This window comes from Corvus moneduloides, chromosome 3 (assembly GCF_009650955.1).
Source record: "Corvus moneduloides isolate bCorMon1 chromosome 3, bCorMon1.pri, whole genome shotgun sequence".
Lineage (NCBI taxonomy): Eukaryota > Metazoa > Chordata > Aves > Passeriformes > Corvidae > Corvus > Corvus moneduloides.
The window spans coordinates 62,484,382-62,506,500 of NC_045478.1; the positions used below are offsets into that span (position 1 = coordinate 62,484,382).

A 22,119-nucleotide genomic window follows, 5' to 3' on the forward strand; every position below is an offset into this window, starting at 1 on the left:
TCTGTGTTCATTTGGAGCAACTGATCACAAAAAGGTGCTGGTGCAAACAAGCGGTGTGCAAATCAAGCACCCCAGAACAATGAATGCACAGCGGAAGATAACGGTTTTGAACTTTCTCATCTGTGTTATCACATCCAATAACAATCACACCAACATCTAGGGGAGCATCCTTGGAGCCCTGAACAGAAGGTTCTCTGAAAATCCGGAGGATCCATGAGATCCAAGTCATTTCCAAAGGACAACTCTCTTCACAACCACCCCTCCCAAAGTGTTGCCGTAAAGTTCATCACATTTCATTACAAGGTTCTGTTATCTCTATAATCACTGAGGACATCGTTTTGCCAAGATCCCTGACTCACTACGATAATCAGTCGCACACTGATCTCCTCTCTGCACCGGCCTTTATCCCGCCAAGTCAGTCTCCCCCGCTTCTTTCTCTCCGCTGTTTGCCACCGATGCCTGTGGCGCTGGGGAAGGAAACATTTTAAGCGCTTTGCCTTCAAGTGCCACTCGCAGGGGAGGGGAACGCCGCCGGGGCGCCGCCCGCCGCTCCCCGCAGGTGCGCCGCGCTCGCCGCTGGGGGCGGCCGTCCACCGCGCCCCGCCGGCCTGGGAGGAGCGCCGGGAGCCACCTCCCCGCGCCCGCGGCCCGCCGCCGCTCCTGCGGACACGGCCCCTCCTCCCGGCCCGCCCCGGCCCGCCCCTCCCGCCGCACACATGTGCCCGCAGCCAGCGGCGGGACGCGCCGTCGGGGCGGGCGGGCGCCGTCGCCTCCCCGACACCTCGCCGGCGGCGCCGCGCGTCCCTCGGGCGCGGGGAGCGGGGAGCGGGTGGCCGCGCTGACGCCGCTGCACGCCATGGCTGTCGCCTACCTGCTGGGCAACGCGTCCGCGCCGCTCCTCGCCGGCGCCCTGGAGGTCCCGTTCGCCGCCAACGCCTCCGCCTGCCGCCCGCCCGGGGCGCCCTGCCCGGCCTGGGGCAACGCCTCGGCGGCGCTGGGCTGGAACCGCTCCGAGCCCTGCGGCGGCGGCAATGGCAGCGCGGGCGGCAGCGGGCCCTGCGCGCCCGCGGGCGGCGGTCCCTCCGTGGTCACCGCCATCGCCATCATGGCCCTCTACTCCGTGGTCTGCGTCGTGGGGCTCTTCGGCAACTTCTTGGTCATGTATGTCATCGTCAGGTGAGTGCCACCCCGCCCCGCCCCGCAGCCCACGGCCGCTGCCGTCGGGGCGGAACCCCGCTGCCAGGAGCCGGGATACGGGACGGTGTCCCGGCGGGGATGCTGCGGTCCTCCTCCGGCGGGCAGCGCGCAAAGGACTGCACTGGGGAGTGCGGAGGGGCGCCGGCCCCCGCGGGAAAGGGAAAGAGGTTTTTGTTAAAGAGCCGGAGCGGGTGATGGGGGAAAAGAAACTTGCGGTGGAGCCGTGAGGGGCGGCCGGTCCGTCAGAAACCGCTGCGCGTCCGAGGATGTTCTAAGGACCCTCCGAGCTGCAGCACCTCTGCGAGCTGCTCTGGCCAACGGGGCCTGAATCCCGCACCTGTCCCCTGAGGAGCGAGGATTTAAAGGGACTATAGCCACTGCCTGTGAGCGCGTACGGGTACGGGGTGGTACACGGATAGCCGGCACGCATCCACCTGTCTTTCCACCCACCTCTCCCAAATGCACGAACAAAATGTAAATGGCACCGCGGTTAAACGTTTCTCTATGCCCGTATTTGGAGATCCTCTGCCTCGTGTCTAGATCTCTGTGTGTCTATTGATATACATTTATATGTGTGTATAGACATAGGTGCATATACAATAAATACGTATGCCGTGATCGCGACCGCTCTCCGTAATCCCGGCGTTCCGGCTGTGCTGCGGCACTTCGCAACTTTCTCGCCCGCAAGAGAAAAAGGCCCCACTGGGGCTATTACAGATCAGATCCCGCGCGATAAATCCATTCCCCGTAAGTGAACGGAAAACGAGTGAGAGGTAGATGAAAGAGGCTCCTTTGCGGCCTGGCAGCGGAGCGGAGCGGAGCGGGGCGGGTGGCTTCCGTGGGGAAACACTGCCACCTCCCGGGAGCGATGGGCCGGGAGCGATGGGCCGGGAGCAGGACAGCGGGGCGCGACAGGACGGGGCTGACTGAGCTCCGGTCCTTTCGTGGCTGCTCGTCGTTGCCAAACCAAGCATCCACTGAGCCCTGGAGAGCCCAACGGGAGCTTTTAAGGGGGGAGATTGGAGTGGCCCAGAGGCGCGCTCCCTTCCTTTCGAGGCAGCCCCGGCATTTCCAATTTCCCCCCCGTCTGGAGCGTCCGTTCCCCCTTTGAACGCTGCGCTCCCCGAGGAGTCGGGGCCGCGGCTGTCGGGCATAGGTGCCGTGGGCGCAGAACAGGGGTTGTCTCTTGGCATCACTTGCAGACCAGCGGCAGCGGGTGGCTTTGTGGTGCGTGGGTGCAGCGCTGGCAGTGCCAGCTGTAGAAAGCCGGGGATGAAGGTGGCGGTCACGGTGGGCTTTTACATCAGGGTGGAGGATGATTCCTTCGGCACGTGTTAGGGATGCCGTTGCAAAGACTGTGCGTCTGGTAGACCTAGTGAGAACACGAGTAATATCCATCAGTGGTTCAGACTAGACCAGTTCAGAAACCTGGTGGGTTTAACTATACTTTAGAGGCTGCATGTACACAGCTGGGCAGATTCTCTTCCATCCTGTCTGTTTTTTGGTCAGTACAAAACTCAAGCTGTCTATGTGAAGATACATCTGCAGAAAGGCTTCCAAGTGGGGGCATGACTGCAATCACCATAGCAGTGTTGAATGCATTGCTCTGGGAGAAAAAGCAGATGCACAGTGTAACAGAGACAGGAGAGCTGTCACCAGAGAAATATGCCACAGGTTGTCCCTGGAATTATGTGTTTATTATCCTGGGCATAACCCTTACTAGGTTCATATTTCTTACAGTAATTAATTGAATTACACTTGCACTACAAAGTCAAATCGAATGAGGCCCTTGTATTTAGATTTCTATCTAAAGACAGCATCTTTCCCTGAGATGACAGCTTAAAAACAAAGGCCAGAAGCAGTAGAAGAAATGCATTTTCATTTTGCAGAGGAAAACACAAATTAAATGGCTTGTCCAATACCATCAGGAATTCTATGGCAAACTCCACATCTCCCATTCAAGAACAGCTTTTAGTATGACAGAATTCCTTCCCAATTAATACCACATAGCTGTTTAGCAATTGGGATGGAAAGGAGTTTATATGCTAATGGCTGAATAGGATCTGTGGCTTAAGCAACATAAAAATACATTCCCTTTCTGTGCTTCTCTGTAGGGGTAGTGCATCTGGTCAGCAATAGGGAGCTTAGTGATTTAGTTCCTGTTGCCCACTACACTAACATGACAGTGTTTCAAATCATAGAAATGTACCTATGAAATGGTGACCCTGTGTGCTCACATTCACGCCTCCTTGCATCCAGCTACACATAGGAGGCCAGTGTTTCACTGGATTGATTTTTTCATCCTATAAAACTCTTCTTTATCTGCCTTTGCCATCATGCCTGCTCTGGGAGAACAAAATATTGAACTTCAAAATAATTGTGAGAGGAATTGACGTTACTAAAAATGAAGATTTTTAAGTAACATTGGTACCTAGTTTGGCTTGAAAATACTAGGAGTTGGGAGGTAGATGCTTAGATATTTGAAACTGTCCGACTCACCTTTCAGAGTCCAGCCCCAGTGAAAGCAGCAGTGGCTTCAGATCGAGTGTGCTGCATGCTAACATCTCATGTTTGGTTTCTTTGGAAATATTTTTAAAATAATTATATTATTCTTATAAGCATTATTACTCTTACAATTTTTCCACATGAGGCAAATCCAGGGGTTTGGAGCCAGAGCTGTGCAAGTGCTGGCCTGACAGGGAACTATCACTATCACTCCACAATGCCACCCTGCTATCCCTGCTGGGGCAAACAGAGATCAGAAAGCAGACATGTCCAATGAGGAGTTAGAAATGTATTGTGATTATCAATGGGAAAATAAGGCTCTTCTTGCAAAGCAGGTCCATGGATTTCCAATTTATACGTATTACTTTATAATTAATGCATTCTCATCCACCTTCCTCATTCTTCCAGATGGTTCCTGTCCAGCTGAATGCTCTCATCTTTGAATTAATATTTATGTGTTTTATATGTAGTGTGTGAGGCTTAACCTCATGTTACTAACGCTGAGCTGTTTCCTTTCTCAAGTACCAAAAAACCCCTTCAAGTGACAGAAGTAGTAGTTTAATAGGTTTTGCTGCCAGCTGTGAATTTCCTGTAATCTGAAAAATCTGTAGATAATTTTTATTATCTATTTTCCTCATGTGCTTTGTGTAAGTGTAAATTACTAATATGAACACAATGATGTTATGGCTATATCAACAGCAAATGCTACTTCTAGCAGCTGCAGAGTACAACAAGACAGTATACAATTAGTACCATGTGGCATTGAATTAATTTACACTGTAATCCAAAGGCTTTTCCAACTTTCTCATCAAGTCGGTGGTATATTAGTCTCACAATTAGAGTGGGAAGAAGAATATGCCTAGTGATTAAGGCAATATGCTAGAAAGCTGTAATAGATCCTAGATGAAAATCTTGAGCATTGCAGGTCTGGAAGAGAGGAATAGCTCACAGAGGCCCCAGTCCCCCACAGTCCAAATACCCTGGGAGGACTGTAATTCCCCCAACAGCCACTGTAGTCACTCAAGTTCAGAGTAATTTCTCATTTATTTTGCTATAAATTTCGTCACATACCATAAACAAAGGGGTCTCAGGTTCTCTGTGATCCTTTGCAGAGGAAGGAAATGTCTTGTTTTGTTGTGTAAATTATTGCAATGCTTTAAAAAAAAAAAACAAGGTAAATAGGGAAAGAAGTCAAAGAAGTCCTCTCCCTGAAATTAAGAGAAATCTTTCTATGTGTCTCAAAACAGCCTCTTAATAGTGTTTTGAAAAAAAAAAAAAAGAGCATCATCTAATCTGGAAAGACTGCAGCCTGAAAGCTCTGGTTAGTTCAGCTGAGCTCACTCGCAATTCAGAAAAACTGTTTTATTAAGTAGAACAGACTTAGAGTTGAAATTTCAGTTATAGAAATAATTGATATCACCAGGGGAATAAATATTCTCACACACATGCACAGAAGTGTGGAGTCTTTTTAGAGAAAATTTTCAGATTTTTTTTATCACAAGCTGGAAAGTGGGTGAAGCAAAACAAGTGTTTCTAAAAAATGGGTTCTTTGCAAGGTGACATGATGTTATGGATGCACTATGTAAGGCAGCTTACAGCATCTTTTGCAGCAGCATAGATCAGGGAGCTTAGAAACCAAGAAATGCATAAGATTCCTGCTTTTCTTTCCTGTCCACAGCCTCATGAACTTCTCTGCATTTGTATGGCATTGCACGTGTGAGTGTGTGTCCTGCCTGTTCCACTGACTGCAAAGGTTCCACCCCTGTGCTAAGAGCTGAAAGCCTCTGCAGCCTTATCCAGTCATGTCAATTATGAATTAATACAGCTCACAGCACCAGGCAGAGAAGATCTGGGGACAGAACTGAGGGAGCACTGTTGGGCAGGAGCAGCAGAGGAGCTGAATTAAATCAGCAGCATAGCAAGGGGGTGACCCTCAGCATCCTGACTTACAGAAAGGCAGGTGTCCCTGTTTGCACACTGTTTGTGACAGAGTTTACCAACCTTTGCTAGTGGGCAAATGTTTAACTAGCAAGCAGCTCCCCTCCCTACCCCAAGATGAAGGAAAGCAGACAGATAAAATGGAATGTACACCTTTGTATTCTCTTGTTCTTTCCTTTTTCTTTTGATTATGTTTTTACAGACATGGTCAAAATTTGACCAAAAAATACATGAGGCTGCAACCTGGGGGTAACACTCATCTCACTGAGGAAGCAGAGGCACCTGAGGGATGAGTGAGAGCTCTGCAGCCCCAGACTCATCTCCAGACCCTGTGCTTGGCCCCCATCCCAGTACACTCCTGCACACAAGACAGCATGCCAGGCCCAGGTGCACAGACCCTCTGGCTCTGGTAGTACCACTGGGCAGTTCTGGGCAGAAAACAACCCTTCTCACTCAATTTCTCTTTGAAAAGCTGTTTGATCCCACTGTACTTTTCCTGGAGTGCCACTATGGCAATGGGTCCCATGAAAAATAGTATTAAACACTTCCTGATTCTTCTTTTAATTTCTTTTTTAAAAATAATAAAGTGTTACCCAATTTTCCTGGCTTCAATAATTATGTAATATAAGCAATGTATGCACACATTGCTTATATTACATAGTTACTAGCAAGCTAATGACTAATGAGCTATTTAGCTAACATAATCCTTAAGTACTGCTTTATTTCAATTTATGGTGTTTTTCCAAACCATCAAGCATAACTTTTGCTAAACACTGTGGATAAGCTTTTATAACTTCTCTAGATCAAAAGGTGACATATTTACAAAAATCTCAAACCTATCATGATGCAAGTCCAAATGTCTCAGGATCATAATTTAGCCTACTAGCCTCTTTTCCAGCCATAGCCAGCACCTGGTGTTTAGTCACAGAGTGGAAGAAATAGGGGCAACACTGTGTGAGTATCACTCTAACAGACTGTTAGACTGCAGAGAGACTTTCTTGAGCTGCAGTTTTTGCATCAGCATTTATTCAGCAGCTTTTTGTGGACATTTCTAACATGCAGCAGTCCCCAAAAAATTAAGGATCAAAAATAAGATTGGAAAAAGAAGGTCACAAAGATTGCCACTACTAAACAAAGCTGCTTTGAAACAAAAATTTGAAGCATTTTTAAAGATTCTAAGTTGGTTATTTTTAAGCTTAGGTGTTCTGAGATGGTTGTTTTAGAGATCTTCATTAACAGACATTTTCAAAAAATTATTTATTTTCATGATGATTCCAAGTGGAAACAAGTTTCCAATGCTTGATAAGTCTCTTCAAAATACAAATCCACTCTTGTAGCTACATTTTTTTAAAATCCAATAGCAGCTATTTTCTGAATTGTTGTGCTTAAGCTGATCTCAAAGAAAGCTCTTTTCATAATCATCTTTGTCTTCTTTGGTTTATATAATGAAGTTTGGGTTTATTATATTGAAAGTGGGAATATTATAATTATCTTTCAAAGACCCCTAGTCTCTTTTGGAAGTGGACTTTTAATGGTGCTCACTCTCAAGCAGTTCCACAGCTTAGCTGAGCTGTGATAAGAAGCATTCTTATTCATCCATTTAATGTTAAACACTTCTAAATTTTATTGCTATTTCCCTTTGAATTTACATGATGAAAAAAGGTAGGGATGACACACCATAGCTAATCAAATAACTGTGAAGGACATGAAATAGATTTTTTTTTTCCACCTTCTTACTGAGAAGTGTTCAATTATCAGCTATAAGATCTTGTATCTCAGATCAGGAATAAAACTTCAGAACAAAAATGTTTGTGCAAAATGGAGCATCTCCTCCTCATCGTGTTGTGTGGAGCAGTTCCAACTGAGTGAAGTCTCTTTTTTAAGGGGGAACAGGGAGCACCAGTTGTCACAGTGCTAATCTTCAGCCCTGGGATGTGCTGCCCCTATAGAAAAATCATCTAAGGAGCCAATTACCCAAATCGTTCTCATAAGATTGTGGTCTTAGTAACTCCCTCAGAGCCGCAGTTTCAGACACAGTCTCATCCTTGACATGTAGAGCGAGTCCATGATTTCCAGTATTTCTGATTTGGTCTTCTCACATAGCACATAACTGTGTTCCTTCTTTCTGTCACACCAGCTGCCACCATTGCCTGCTTTCCGCTTTTCCCCCATCACAGGCAAGCCTTCCTCCACATTTATTCTCTCTCTAGTTCCTTTGTCTCACCTCTGTCATTCCTTTCCAGATCACACTCAACAGCTTCACCAGAAGATCCCAATCTCCTGTATGCAAGAGGCCATGCCTTGTATACCTGCTGTTGCTTTGATCTGTACAGTCTGTGTATGGCCTGGCCTCCAGCCCTATGCCACCTCCCTGCTCCCCTCTGGCCAAGGGGCATTGATTACCTGCTGGTCCCTACCACACCTTTACGGATCTCACATCTACTAGCAGTAAAACTGTCTTCAAAGGCTTCCCTGCCAGCTTCCCTGCCGACCAGGGATATTTCATGTACAGTCCTTATCTCAGGTGATCAGTCTACAAATCAGGAGGAGGGTATCAGCACCTGGAAACCAGACAAAGTAGCTGATAACTTGTCCCCTCTGGAAAAATGTCACCACAGTTATCAGAGATGTAGTCAGCAGTTTTACTCTCAATCACACTTCCCTGAAGGCAGAGGGGAGAAAGTTAAATTGAATATACTGACAGTTTTCCTTTATATGTCCTCCTAGCAAAGCAAAACCTTCAACAATAAGCACCTGCTGCTCGATAATGGCAATATATTGAAGTTAGTCTTTTTAGCACCATTGATTTATTTCAGAGAGATATGTTACACAATAACCATGAAAGCAGCGACCTTTATTGGAGACCCATATGCCTCAGCACCAGGCAAACAGAGGCTCAAATAAAAGTGGTTTAGCAAACAGGGCAGATTAAGTTCTGAAATAATTGGCAGGTAATTTTCCTCCCATTTAACTAGGCTGGAAGGGAAGGAAGTGTACCAGCAGATGACGGTTTGGGCTCTGGAGCATACTTATTACTGTCATTTTTTTTTTTTTATCATTAAGTAGCTTTTTATGATGTGTGGGAAAAGATGAGCAAATTAGGAGTTATAAGACATAGCAACATCTTAAATATTTTTGTGGCAAGTGATATACCTATACTTGTTCTTGACTGGTTCTCCACCCTTTTTTGAAAAAAAAAAAAAAAAAAGAAGTATCACATCATCTTTATTTTGTATGGATTTCTGCCAGGATATTTTTCACATTTATGTAACTTAAAAAGGCATGAAAATAATAAGAAATCGTAAAATAATTACCTGTTATGACTCCTGTGAAGTTTGTGTTTTCTCTCTGAAGTAATCTCCTTGCTTGTTAATCCTCTCAGTCAGACATCAATGGAAAGGACCAGCCTTCCTCCTGAAAATAGCTATTTTTTCCCAAAAGAAAAAAGCTTGTTTCATTTTCTCTGGGTAGGGACTAAACTCACTGGCTCAAACTAAATAGCAGAAAGAGGACTTCTATATGATGCCTTTGAGTAGCAAGAAAAAAAATCAGAAAGAGCCACAAAGACAGCAGCAAGTAATTTTTAGTCCAAAGCCCAATGCAGGAAAACAGGATGATGTCATATGCTCTCACAACTCTCATGGTGCCACATCATTTCCAAAAAGATTGGCACTGGAGTCTAAAGGTGACTGACTAAAAAGGCTTTAGTTTAGCTCACTCTCTCACAAAACTGAGGTATGAGAGAAATTCCTGATGGGTTCTGAGTACAAAAAAAAATGGCCCTGAGCTGGTGCTGCTTCCTGGGAGGTGATGTGCTCTGCTTGTTTCTCCTGCATCCTGTAAGCAGATACTGCTGGATCTGCACATGCCTTGGCACTGTCCTGATGTGAGGAAGGGGTAAGCTGGGAAGTCAAAGATGCTAACAAGGTAACCCGAGGGAAGTAAACTTTGGTGACATTCTGGCTGAATCTCATTTGTGCTGTGGAGGAGAATAAAGTGAAAAAGGAACTTGGCAGTGGGAAAACAAATTATTAGGGGGAAAAGAGGTAGCAGCTGAAGCAACTACAGTCCAGCAGTTACCTGTCCTGTGATCAGGTCCACATTGACCACATATACACTCAAACTCCTTCAGAAAATGGACATCTGCTTGCCAGTAAGTGAAGAAAGGAGAGAAAGCTGCTCCAATGTATGTGAAGTATGACCAAGTTTGTCAAATAACTAAACTCTGTGATTTTAGATCTACTGCACTCCCTCAGTAAGTCATGCCTTGACACCTAAGTGATGCCTAGTATTTTTCATCTTTCTAATTAAGTCACCATGACGGGTCACAGCAGTGACTAGGTAGCACTGTGCTGGCAGTCAGGATGCAAGACTTTAACAGGAGAGAACAGCAACTGCCTCTGTCTTTCTTAAAGGCAGTGAAAGCTTCCTCACTTCCCCATTTCAGCTTTTATCCCCAAACTTGGGATGGGTGCAGGAAGTAAGTGAATGTGGTGCAAATTGCACAATTTAATTGCAACCAAATATGAATGCTTTCAGCTCTATTGTTGTACCTGCTCAAGTTTTTTTTTTTCAATTTATTGTTGGTTTGGTTTCACTCAGGGCTTACTATGTTTAAATTACAACCTTGTATAAGATCTCTTGAGTAGAACATAGATCAAAAGGATGCAGAGATTGTTAACCACAAGATGGCATCTCAAGTCTGGATCGCCTTACTGCCTGATAACCTATCAGGGTGGTGCACAAATGTATGGTGCTTGTAGCCAGAGATGAAATTTGATAGTGTAAGGAATAAGCATTCAGAAGTACCCATGAATAGAAAAATCAAAGACTTAAGTTTTCAAGCTGATTAAATCATGTGCTCACAGACAGGAAGGTTAGACCTATCCAGAATATATATGACTTCAAAACATTTAATGGGTTACAGCCTGCCACAGCACACGTCACAGCTGTGGCTGAGATACAGTACAGGTCTTTCACTTTATAGAGACCCATTACCATGTGAAGAAAGAAAAAGGACAATAAAATGGGATGGACATCAGTAGAGTCCATCATTTGAGACCCATTAGCTCAAAGGTACTTTCCAGAATAAGGCTTGAGAGACTTCATTTCAGTGTAAAATATACTAATTGGATTGGCAGAAAAAATTTTGAGGGTTTTTACAGACCACCTTGAATATGTCATGACCTTGTTCAAAGGTTTAAGGGCTCAACAAAAAATTAAAGTACCTGATATCTCAGAAAAACATGCCAAAAAATCCGGTTTTCCTACTGTTTTTGAGTTGCATATACAAGGTGCACCAGAACAATCACGGAGAAAAAATGTTAATCTGAGTTGATTCAACTAGGCATACTTGACATGCTTTTATCTTCCCAGCCAAGGCGACCTCAACTAATCTAGTGTATGCACGTAATGATTCTTCATTTATTTAACAAGTCATTTATGCAAGAAGAACATGAATTTGAAATGCTAACCTCATCTCCAGCATCAACAAGAGTTCTGTCAGGTTGTCTGTATGCAAGACCGAGCTGTTGGCTGTTGTTTCTTTCAGCAGCCAAACCATTTTTGAGAGTGCCTGCTTTCTGCAGTTAATCTCCAGCGATTTTCTCCAGTTTTTCATGTATTTTGCACTGAACTTAGACACAGGTCTTGAAGCAGTCTTTGTCTCCAAATAAGCATTCTGTAGGCAAAACCTTGCGTGCCTTTGTGTTGCTGAAAGTAATTATTATGAGTCTGTCATCAACCAGCCTATTCCCTAAGTGCAAAAGACTGTTTCTGCTTTCCTTCTCATTGATGTTATTCAGATAGGAAATTTTTCAAATGAATTTGCAGTGGTATGTATTACTCTGAGCTGCATCATTAATAATAATAATAAAAAGCAAGAATGTAGCTGTATTATTATTATACTCTGTATTACACTGAGCTAAATGTGGACCTCTCTAGCTTCTTTGCACCAGCCCAATGGCACAAGGATGCTGTAAAACTGATCTGGTCCAGAAGGGCAGAAGGCTTTGGAGGAGGAGATATCTCAACAATCCATATGGATGTAAACCAGTTGACCAAGGAGCAGTAGGGACACGACTAAGTTGGTTGTATAGACCATGATAGCAGTACACAAACTCTATCTGTTAGGCTTAAATAAAGTGTGATGCAAACTAAAGATTTCACTAAATTTTAAGAAGCTTAAAAGAAGAGACTTAAAAAATATTTGAAGGTGGTAACTTAACTATTGGAGTGGACAGGCCAGAAACAGGGCTGTGGCAGGTGTCTTTGCAGAGAGTCACAACATGCTCACATCTCTCCTGTTGCGTGAGAAGTGGAAGGGAAGGTGGTCCTGGCTCCTGTCCAAGGTGCTGTTACACGTTTTACAAGGGAGCTGGAGTCTCTCTGAGGTTAATCTGGTGAAGGTTTTATTTGGTTTACAAACTACAAGTGGCCTGTGGGCAGCCAGTTGAGTGGTCCATTTCAAGACTTTCTATTAATCCTTGAATGCTAAGAACTTGGTGACTATCTGAGCTGAATTCTCACTCTTTTCTCCACTGCTTTTTTCTGATTCCAAGCAAATCCCAGTTGAGTGGACCAGTACAGCTCAGGTCTTCAAACTTGAAGTCTATTTTAAAGCTTGGTTGGATTGAAGATAAAGGCAAGGCTGAGCTTTCCCTAAAAAATTAGACAGATATAAAGTGTACTCTTACTGTTGTAAATCTGATTAGTCTCATGTACTATTACCAATAAAACAACACTTAACAGATATTTTATGATACAAATCATGCACTGAGGAGTTAGAAGGGGTATACTAGTGGGTGTCAGTATTATAATGAACATAATTAATTTGGGTATATATCAAGAGCAGTATTGTGCTAAATATTCACAAGAAACCCTGAATCATCATATTTTATTACTCTTTTCATTGCAGAGTTGTAAAATAAAAGTAAGGCCACCCAAAGTAAACTTCCGTCTTCACTTACAACCTTGCTCATTGTCATGCAAAATTTAATACACTTGATGTTTTAGATGCTGAAATGTCAATGTAATCTAAATACCAGTATTCAGATTTTCATGAGTTTGCAATTAAGATTCTTTCTTTACACATCTGTTAATTTTTAGATTCTCTAGTGGGTTTGAAAGAAAGTGTGAAAGCAGTACCTTAAAAGATTGCATTTATAAATTTTTGCATTATACATTTTGGTATTACTAAGTCACTCTCAAGGATAGAAATCTCATCCCATATACATCTATGCCTGGATAATGGAAATGTTTGTTCTGCTTCTTCAAATAGGTAGACTGATACCTTAGCAAAAAGTATAATGACAGCTAAAATAAAGACTTTGAAAAGCTCCATTTTGATTGACTGTTACTTTTCATGCTGTTAAAATTACATTTAATGAATTGCTTTGGTATTTATTTGTTCGTGCCAAAAAATAATCCTGGGGGCACTGATAATCTACTTATTTGGAAAAATACATGTTTTACAAAATGTACCTTGCAGAAATAAGCCCCTTATAAAGTCGTTAAATATTCAGTACAGAGAAACGCCCAAATCCTATAGAATTCACTGAAAAGAATATTGTAAATTTCAATAGACTTTTGTTGAGTAGGCATAGTAAATACTTTCCATCACCATACGAGCTCTGCTTCTATTCATTGTAAGAACAGCATGATTAGAAGTACAAAGATTACAGAGTACCTCAAGCAAAACCCTTCACTAGTGGTCTACAGAGGCCATTAAACATAGTAAGTCCAAGAACTTTTAAACTTAAACTGACAATGAAAAGTAGATAGCAAAACTGAAAAATGTGTAGCATTTAAGTGGGATAAGGCCCATGCCCAGTGAAGAAACTTTATTCTATTTATTCTATTCTATTTATTCAGAGAATTTTTCTGTCCATCCTCTGTCATGCTAATCTGAAAGTCATTTATACGTGTTGGTTGATGGTTTGGGGTTTTTTTGCTGTGTCAGGTGTTCCCTTTAAATCATAGTGGCTTTAATTACTGATAACAAAGCAGTGTCATTATTATCTGACGATGCACTCTCCAGAGAGACCTGTCCCAGAATCACGTGTGATGACAGCAGCTCTGAGCAGCATTCCCAAGTGTGCTTTCTTATCCAGCCATAAAGATAAGGCAGGCAATCATCTAAGGTCTGAGCAGGGATCAGCAGCCTGGGTGAGGGCACAGAATCCTTGTCACCCTTACCTGTCTGTGCAGAGCTGAGACTCACTGCCCCTCTGTTGCTGTACTTGCCTGAGCAGATCGGGTGGGAGAAAGCTGGACATGCCTGCTCACAACAAAATCAAACCTTCAGGTTAGCTCTGGACATACCTTCAGCTACTCCTGGATATCTCAGACCTTCAGAAAGACATTCATTTTGATAAACCACAGGGCTTAGTACTGGATAATAGTAAAAACAAAATATAAATGTTGCTGCTTTCATTCTCATCTGCAAGATTCTCCAGCAAATTGCCCAAGAAATATTTTCTCCTTCCTCCAAACAGTTTTTAGAGCTGTACCTCTCCCACACTGCAATCCTGTACATTTTTTCCAGTTTCCAGAGGAGAGAGTTATGGATGCTTGCAGCATCTACCTCCTCCTGTGTTAGTGTTACAAACTTGTTAGATAAACGGAAAAGTTTTTACAGGACTTTGAGAATATGAAGTTTATTTACAACTGGAGGGTGTCATATTCAGATCATACTTTCTAAAGGCAGCATCAAGATAGAGTTTGGATCTACTTGAAAATATGTTTTTTAGAAGCACCCTAAATTGAAATTAGGGTTATTAGTGGCTTCTCATGCACAGTGCTGAAAATGAGAGAACAAATCCAGTATCAACGGCTTCAAATGTTAATCATAAAAGTTTTCTATGTCAATTCAACATGAAGTCTGCATTTCTCCACACCCTACTAAAGAAAAGTTCCAAATACATGTTCCCTACAAAATCCTTTCATTGGGATTGTTTTGCAACTGACTCATGTTCTGAAGAGATCTAACTCAGAGAGATAAAACCCATTAAATAGTGTATTTTACATTTTGTCTTCCCTAGCAGGTTCCCTGACAGGTCTTTTGAAATGGGCTGTTCCTCTTGAAAAGCACTCTGTAAATTGTAAAATGTTTGATCAAACACTCTGCTTATTAGTTTTGCAGAAACGGAAGTTTCATCAAAAGAGCAAGCCATCTGACTCCGCAAAATCCAAGCAGCCACAGGGCCCAGCAACCTCAGTAGCAATCAGGGCATCAGGACAGCATGTCCAGGAACATTACTTAAATTGAAACGTCTTTTGTACCACTGCAAAAGTACAGCATCCACATTGAAAGTGGGTCTCAAGTGCTGCTCACTTGGAATGCTATCTTCACTACTCCACAACCTACAAATGAATTCTCTATTTCTACAGAACATGGTTATGACATTTAGCATAACATCAGCAGGTACAGAAAATCTATCCATGTAGTACAGTATCTGATCTGTAAAGATACAATTTTTTCAGCTTCTCAATTCTTTAGCATTTGTAATATCGTTTCTTCTATGTGTATCTTTTCCTTCTGCACAAGTTAAATTAATCTTTTCTTCCTTACACCCTTTCGCTGATGTCTCACTGAACTGCCATCATGTAGGTGAATCACTTGGTCATTTGGTTAAAAGGTCATTTGGTTAAAAGCACAAAATGTGATCTTTGACAGTATCTAGCACATTATTTTACAGAAGTTTCTTATAGGCTCAGTTTTATGGATTCAGTTTTATTTAACAATGTCAGTTGTGGTCATTCACATGCTCTGCCAATTTTTTTTTCTAGGTACACGAAAATGAAGACTGCCACCAACATCTATATTTTCAATCTTGCATTGGCAGATGCCCTAGCAACAAGTACTCTGCCATTCCAGAGTGTGAATTACTTGATGGGAACGTGGCCATTTGGTACCATCCTTTGTAAGATTGTTATATCCATAGACTACTACAATATGTTCACCAGTATCTTCACACTCTGCACCATGAGTGTGGATCGCTACGTGGCTGTGTGCCACCCAGTTAAGGCCCTTGATTTCCGTACCCCCAGAAATGCCAAAATTGTCAATGTCTGCAACTGGATTCTTTCCTCTGCCATTGGCCTGCCAGTTATGTTCATGGCAACTACTAAATACAGGCATGGTAAGTCTGGCTTTCATTCCTAAATTGAGTATTCAACAGTTCCTTTCTCCTTTCTGCATTGCTTCACTGTAGCGTAGAGGCATTGAATTAACTTCTGACCTCCAATCTCTGTAAAGTAGTTATCAGTGCAAATGAGCCCCCTCAACAATTTTTCAGTCATAAGTATGTTACACCCTGTCTGGCAGGACATGATACAGAGCAGAGAGCATGTTCTGGATCACTGGTACTCCAAGACTTTCCATAAAGGGATAGTGACAGCATGTCAACATAAATCCAGACCCTTCACAGTGCGTAGTTACCTACTGTCATGTCATTCTCTTCCCTGTTGCCCTGAAATGCCCAAACTCTCAGCATACGTGGTGGTTTAACAATCTTTCTTTTCACCATGTTTTATACTGAAAGTGAAAATGAGTCAAAGTTTAAGCATTTATGACAATTCAGCTCTTTTCCTTGTTCAGTGTACATTAAATTCCAAGCCATAGTATGCAAAAGAGAACATGTTAATTTGGTTTTGTTTTCCTCACACTTCATGGATGTTTTGCAGTACTCTGTCCTACCAATGTTTGTGCAAATGACAGGTCACAGATTGCTTCATTTTACATGTTTACTTAGGCATAAAGTCTTCATATATTTGCCTGTGATATTTAATTAAAGAAAGGTTTAAAGAAAAGGAAATTAAAAACTGACCTGCATGTTCTTCTGTGCTGTTTTCCTTTCCCCCAGGCTCAATTGACTGCACACTTACATTCTCCCACCCTGCTTGGTACTGGGAGAACCTCCTGAAAATCTGTGTGTTCATCTTTGCCTTCATCATGCCAGTGCTGATCATTACCGTGTGTTATGGGCTGATGATTTTACGCCTGAAGAGTGTTCGCATGTTATCCGGCTCCAAAGAGAAGGATAGGAACCTGCGGAGAATCACAAGGATGGTTCTTGTAGTGGTGGCAGTGTTTATTGTCTGCTGGACTCCCATCCACATTTATGTTATCATTAAAGCCCTGGTCAACATCCCAGAAACTACTTTCCAGACTGTCTCCTGGCACTTCTGTATTGCTCTAGGGTATACAAATAGCTGCCTTAATCCAGTCCTTTATGCATTTCTAGATGAGAATTTCAAAAGGTGTTTCAGAGAGTTCTGCATCCCCACTTCCTCAACCATTGAGCAGCAAAACTCCACCCGAGTCCGACAAAACACTCGTGACCATGCTTCCACTGCCAACACTGTGGATAGGACTAACCATCAGGTATGACTAGCAGTGGAGATGTCATCTCTGGATCCAGGCCACCCGCTTGGAGATGACATGCGTTCTGAAGTTACCACTTACACTGATTTGTAGCTGTTGGAAGGTCTGAACACCTTCAAGGTTATATTTGAAACTGATGTATGCATACACAGAGACCCTAGTCCTGCATGGTGCTAGTTGCTCTCTGCCCTCCTTGATGCTCAGAAGCTGAGGGTTCTAAAGGGTACCTTGAGTGACTGGGTCCAGCGTGCATGCATGTACAAAATGCATAAAGCAGCATTTCACTCGCAGGATGTTTACAGCAGGTTGAAAATTAATCACAGATTTCTCTGTTCATACTCCTTGTCTGCTGATGGAGACAGGATTGGGACAGAATACTCTTCTTGTCCCATTGCAACAGTGAATAAAAAGATAAAAAACTGTGCTTGTTCACTTTTGATTAATGTACAGTGAAGGCCTACCTGGCCTTGTTTGTCCTGAAAGACATGTAAGACATAGACCAAGGCTTGTCTACATGCAGTTCTTGTATCAGATAATTATGTGGTGAATAAGGTGGGGTTAGATATGTATGTGTATATATATGTATATAAATATATACACACGTCTTAAAGACTAATGTGTCATTTCGCCATTTCACGTATACCAAGAAAATACCTTTTCCATGTAGAAAAAGCCTTTAAGAAGTAGGGATTTCATGGCACATCAGATTACAAAAGCAAGAGTTGTTTTGGTTTTTTTATTCAGCCTACTTTTGCATAGTTTTTGCAATGAAGCTCTTTTGTATGTGTTCAATATCCATGGTCCTGTGATTAGTCTTGAGAATTTGCAAGCCCCATCTCTCAGCAAAACATGAAAGCAAATCTTAACATTCAAGAAAGTAATTCAAGCACACTGCAAGCACTAGAAGAAGATTGAGTTGTCTAAAAATAAGAACAAAAGGCATAAGCTTGGTTCATTCATTGCCGTATCACCTTTCAGCAATATACTTAGGTTGCTCATGCACCACTTTCCCACTGCTTGCCACTTCAGCCACAAGCTGGCTGCCTCTTCGAGGTGCAGAACTCAGTGGCTTCTTGCAAAAGCAGCTACCCACCTGCCACTCAGCTGCTGCCAGATAGCCCAAATCAGAGTATTCCCATCTCCAAGCAGACTAAACAGTAATTGCACCAGAAAAGAGGAAGGAACAGTCTAAAGGGAGAAGGGCTAAAGAAGCTTTATTAAGCGTCAGCAGTTGGTATTGTTCACCAGTGTCTGACTCATACATGCCAAACTGTGGCCTGTGAAATCGGCACCTGGCTCAGTCTGGTGGTGAAGCAGAACTGCCAAACTTGGCATAGGTGCACATATATATGTTTGTATGTATGTATGTATGTATGTATGTATGTATATATGTGTAGTATTTACTAGGTGTAGCAAATTACTAGATTCATCTGTTAATAATGCATTTGTAACCCTCGATGGAGTCAATTTTGTGCATCTGTCTGACAACAAGATGTATCTCTGTCTAGTACAATTCCAGCTTTTCAGAGTGCAGTGTGTATGCACCCATTTTCTACACTTAGTTATATATCTTTATATTACTTCTAGGAGAGCTGTAGCCTTCTCAACTTCTACCCATAGAAAAGATTGATGTGGTACTGCCTAGAGGCTGAGTGAAATAAAGTCTATTTCCCTGAACACTGAGCAAGCACAGAATAGAAGATGATGTTTCCCAGAGAGATGTTTCAGCTTACACCAACAAGAGAGACAGCCTGCTGGGGCAGGGATGGACCAAGCAAGTGAAGTGATCTTGAGAGTGGCAGTAAGGAGGAAGCTAGTCCTATAGTTGGGTTCTTTGTTGGTTAGAGTTTGTTTTCTTTTTTTTTTCCTTTAGGCAATAGTGATGAAATAAATAAGTTATGAAGAAATAAAGCATATGGAAAGAGAAGGGAAGTGAAGGGAAAGGGAGGTGAGAGGCAGATTGCTGAGGAGAAAGGGAAACATAAGGAATGAAGTCCAAGTGAGGCAGTAAGGATGGAAACTGAGGCAGAGAGCCAATCTGCATGGAACAAAAAAGGTGTATGCAGAGCTGGAAGAAATTGTTTGACTACTTTGTTAGCTCTTCCTAGCATCTAACCATTAATTCTCCCCAGAGTCAGGGAGAAGAAGACAACACTTGGTAGCTCAGGTCCTCAGAGGTGGGTCTTTGCATATTCAGATACTTGAAAGACTTTGGAGTGGCCAACTCCACTTTCCTCACTACCATCCCTGCAGTCCCTGCTTTGGCAGCTGCTGATTCTGCCGTTGGTTTATTTCTGCCAGATGTGCTCCCCGAATGCTGACCTGGGCCTTCTCCCTGGAGTTCAGCTCAGCAGCTATTTGGTGCAGTCTTTCTCACTCTCCACAATGTCTGTAAAATACATTCACAGCAAGCCATGTTCAAAGCTTAACATTAAACTTAATTTATTTTTTTTTTCTCCAGCAAAAATTTCTGTAAGAGACATTTTTTGATGTCTGCTTTTATCAGAATGAGAGACAAGATTGTTCAACTAATCTACACTAAAAAGATTCTCTGGAATAGTAACTACAAGTGTAATACCTAATATCTTTATATTATTATTTTAAACAGAAAAAGCCCTAGAGTGAATGCCGCTTTAGCTCTCAGAAAAGAAAAAAGAAAATAAACCCTCAGACAAACCAATATTTTCTCAGACAGTGAGATTCTGTAAATTTTATAGACAGGGTATTCTTTTCACAGGTAAGTGCTTTCTGTACAAGAAAGTCTAGCTTGTGTATCTATTGATTGAAGTATACTGACAAGTTCTTTCTTGTATAGACAAGGCCTTGGAGAGTATTTGGTATGAATTCTAATTGCAAGGCTGTGTAGTACTTGGCACACTTCACATAATTTTCTAAGACAAAGATGTTCTACAAGTTGCTTTTTTGCCATGATGCCATGAAGATTTTTTGCCTTTTCTTTTATACCCCTGTTATACCTTTTTACAGCTTCTGTATTCTTAGTGCTTTTTGCCTACATTCTTGGACTTGTTTGTCAAGCTGAGAGACTAAACATTTTAGAAGCTTCGTAGCTAGGGATCAGTGTGCCCCAGACCCCAAGGTCCTCTCCAGAACACATTTGTAAACTAAGATAGAACCATCCAGGGTGAGGCTCCTTGGGGAGGGGGGCTCACTTGAGCCTCTCATTGGGGAATCTTTGATAGATATGCTAATTAGTAAAACCTGTAATGTTATACCCAATCTTTTGGCGGTGTGCATTGCAGGGTGCATTGCGGTGCATTCCACCTCGACGTGTGCACCTAAAGATCCTTAAAATAAATACCAAGGTAAAATCCCTTTTCCCCTTCTAACTATGTTTGACTCTTGATTTTAAGACCAGGAAAAGGCATCAGCCAAATGAGAATTCTTTTCTCCTGCTAAAGTTAATGAGAATTGCAAGGCTCAATCACATAAGGCCTAACATTCAAAGCATTGAAAAGCATTTAAAATTAACACTCCTAAGCACTTAAGTTGTTGGAATGAACACCAGTGTCTTCTATCAGTTCAAAACCACCAACAGGAAACATAAATATTCATATTATTCTGAGTTAATATACTGGCCTTTGGCCTACTCTGTGGCTCCCTGGCATTACCAAAAGGTTAAGTGCTTGATTATTGTTTTACCAGCATTTACAGAAAATGAAAGAGCAAAATAAGTTCAAAACTGCAGAAATGCAACATCTTGTGAATGCACAGAGCAGCATCTGACCCATAACACTGATGGTGCGAGCATTTGTAGGAATTGTAAATGCTCAGTGGAGAAATACAGTTCTGAGGGAGAAAAGGCAGTGGCTAATCAGGCATGTGGAAACTGGAAGAGCCATAAGACTGAGCTGTTTCACATCTGGGGGGCTGTATCTTGTGTTACACTAACTCCTGCAGTAAAATGCATAGGATACATCTGTTCCAGAGTGAGCTTAAAGGCCTGGCTCACTTTAGTTTTCAGGAGGGTTTATGCAATCTTGTAAGTGCATTTGCATGGAGAAGGAGTAATGTAATCCTGGGGGGAAAATGCTTGAAAAGCTAAACTGCTTTCTTTAATCTTTTCTCTGTACGACCGAGTACTGGCAGGGGAGGGGAATAAAGGACCAAATACCAGCTTTTGCAAATGGCTGAGGGTTTTTGATGTCATTGATATTAACTGATTCATATCAAATATCTTGGCAAGTATATTGAAATCGCTTTTACTTCAGATGCTCAGAGACTCTGCATCAATTTGTCTCTGAGATAAAAGAAGCTTTAATTTTTTTTAAATGTAAAAACAATTGATAGTTGGTTTTCCCTGAAAACTGTGTTTTCCAAATATATTAAGTTTTTTGCTAGTATCTATGTGTTAATAACAAAAATTCCTAAATAATTAGGAAACTGGGTTATTAATAATTATAGAAATCTGAGAAATTTGATTTGTTTCAGTGGATTTGTTTCTTTGTGACCCATTTTTATAGCTGCTTTTATAGCAGCTTCACCTGAATGTATCCAAGCAACTAAGCAAATTATGTATAGGCACATCTTCAGGAATATTTAGTCATCCTCTGTGTAACTCTTGCTTTCTTCTTCAGAATTTTAGCTTCTGATGCTTTCTCCTCAACTACTGAAATGTCTGAATGCCCTAATGGAAGCTGCAAATCCTCCTCGTATGATGAAAATGAGGCCTCAGATATGTTAATTAACAAAAGGCTCAGCCCTGAAAGCTTTGCCTTTACTGCCTGAATTGGCAGCCACATCTAGAAATAAAAAGGATATTGGATTCAAGAAAAAGTTTTTAAGTTAAAACAAGGAAAAATTGAAAGCTAGCTTCACTTTGGTTAAATAAATGAAGTGTTTTCTTCTTAATTTTCCTAGTGCTATATGAATGACTGTGAACAAATATGGGGAATGCTGGTGAGTCCTGTTGCAGAAACATTGAAAAAAAATGGGCAGCTTCTGTTACTCCAAACCTTGGCAGATTCACATCTACCTGTGTTAACAGAGAATGGCCTTCCTGTGTATTTTTAGAAAATTGATGTATCTCCTTCGTAAATTATGCTGTATTTCAGTAATAATTTTAAACTACTGAT

At 42.2% G+C, this 22,119-nt stretch overlaps 1 protein-coding gene across 1 annotated transcript; it reads left to right on the forward strand.

The window, feature by feature from the left end:
* The first annotated feature begins 738 nt into the window (after window positions 1-738).
* On the forward strand, window positions 739-18,482 carry OPRM1 (opioid receptor mu 1). The gene is made up of 3 exons (XM_032101897.1): window positions 739-1,176; window positions 15,430-15,782; window positions 16,506-18,482. The coding sequence occupies exons 1-3, from the start codon at window positions 857-859 to the stop codon at window positions 17,030-17,032; spliced, it is 1,200 nt and encodes a 399-aa protein (XP_031957788.1). The 5' UTR covers window positions 739-856; the 3' UTR covers window positions 17,033-18,482.
* The last annotated feature ends 3,637 nt before the right edge of the window (window positions 18,483-22,119 follow it).

Coding starts and splice junctions, on each gene's coding strand:
- OPRM1 (XM_032101897.1), top strand. CDS start 857: ATGGCTGTCGCCTACCTGCTGGGCAACGCGTCCGCGCCGCTCCTCGCC. Junction 1,177..15,429: donor GTCATGTATGTCATCGTCAG/GTGAGTGCCACC, acceptor TTTTTTTTCTAG/GTACACGAAAATGAAGACTG. Junction 15,783..16,505: donor AACTACTAAATACAGGCATG/GTAAGTCTGGCT, acceptor CCTTTCCCCCAG/GCTCAATTGACTGCACACTT.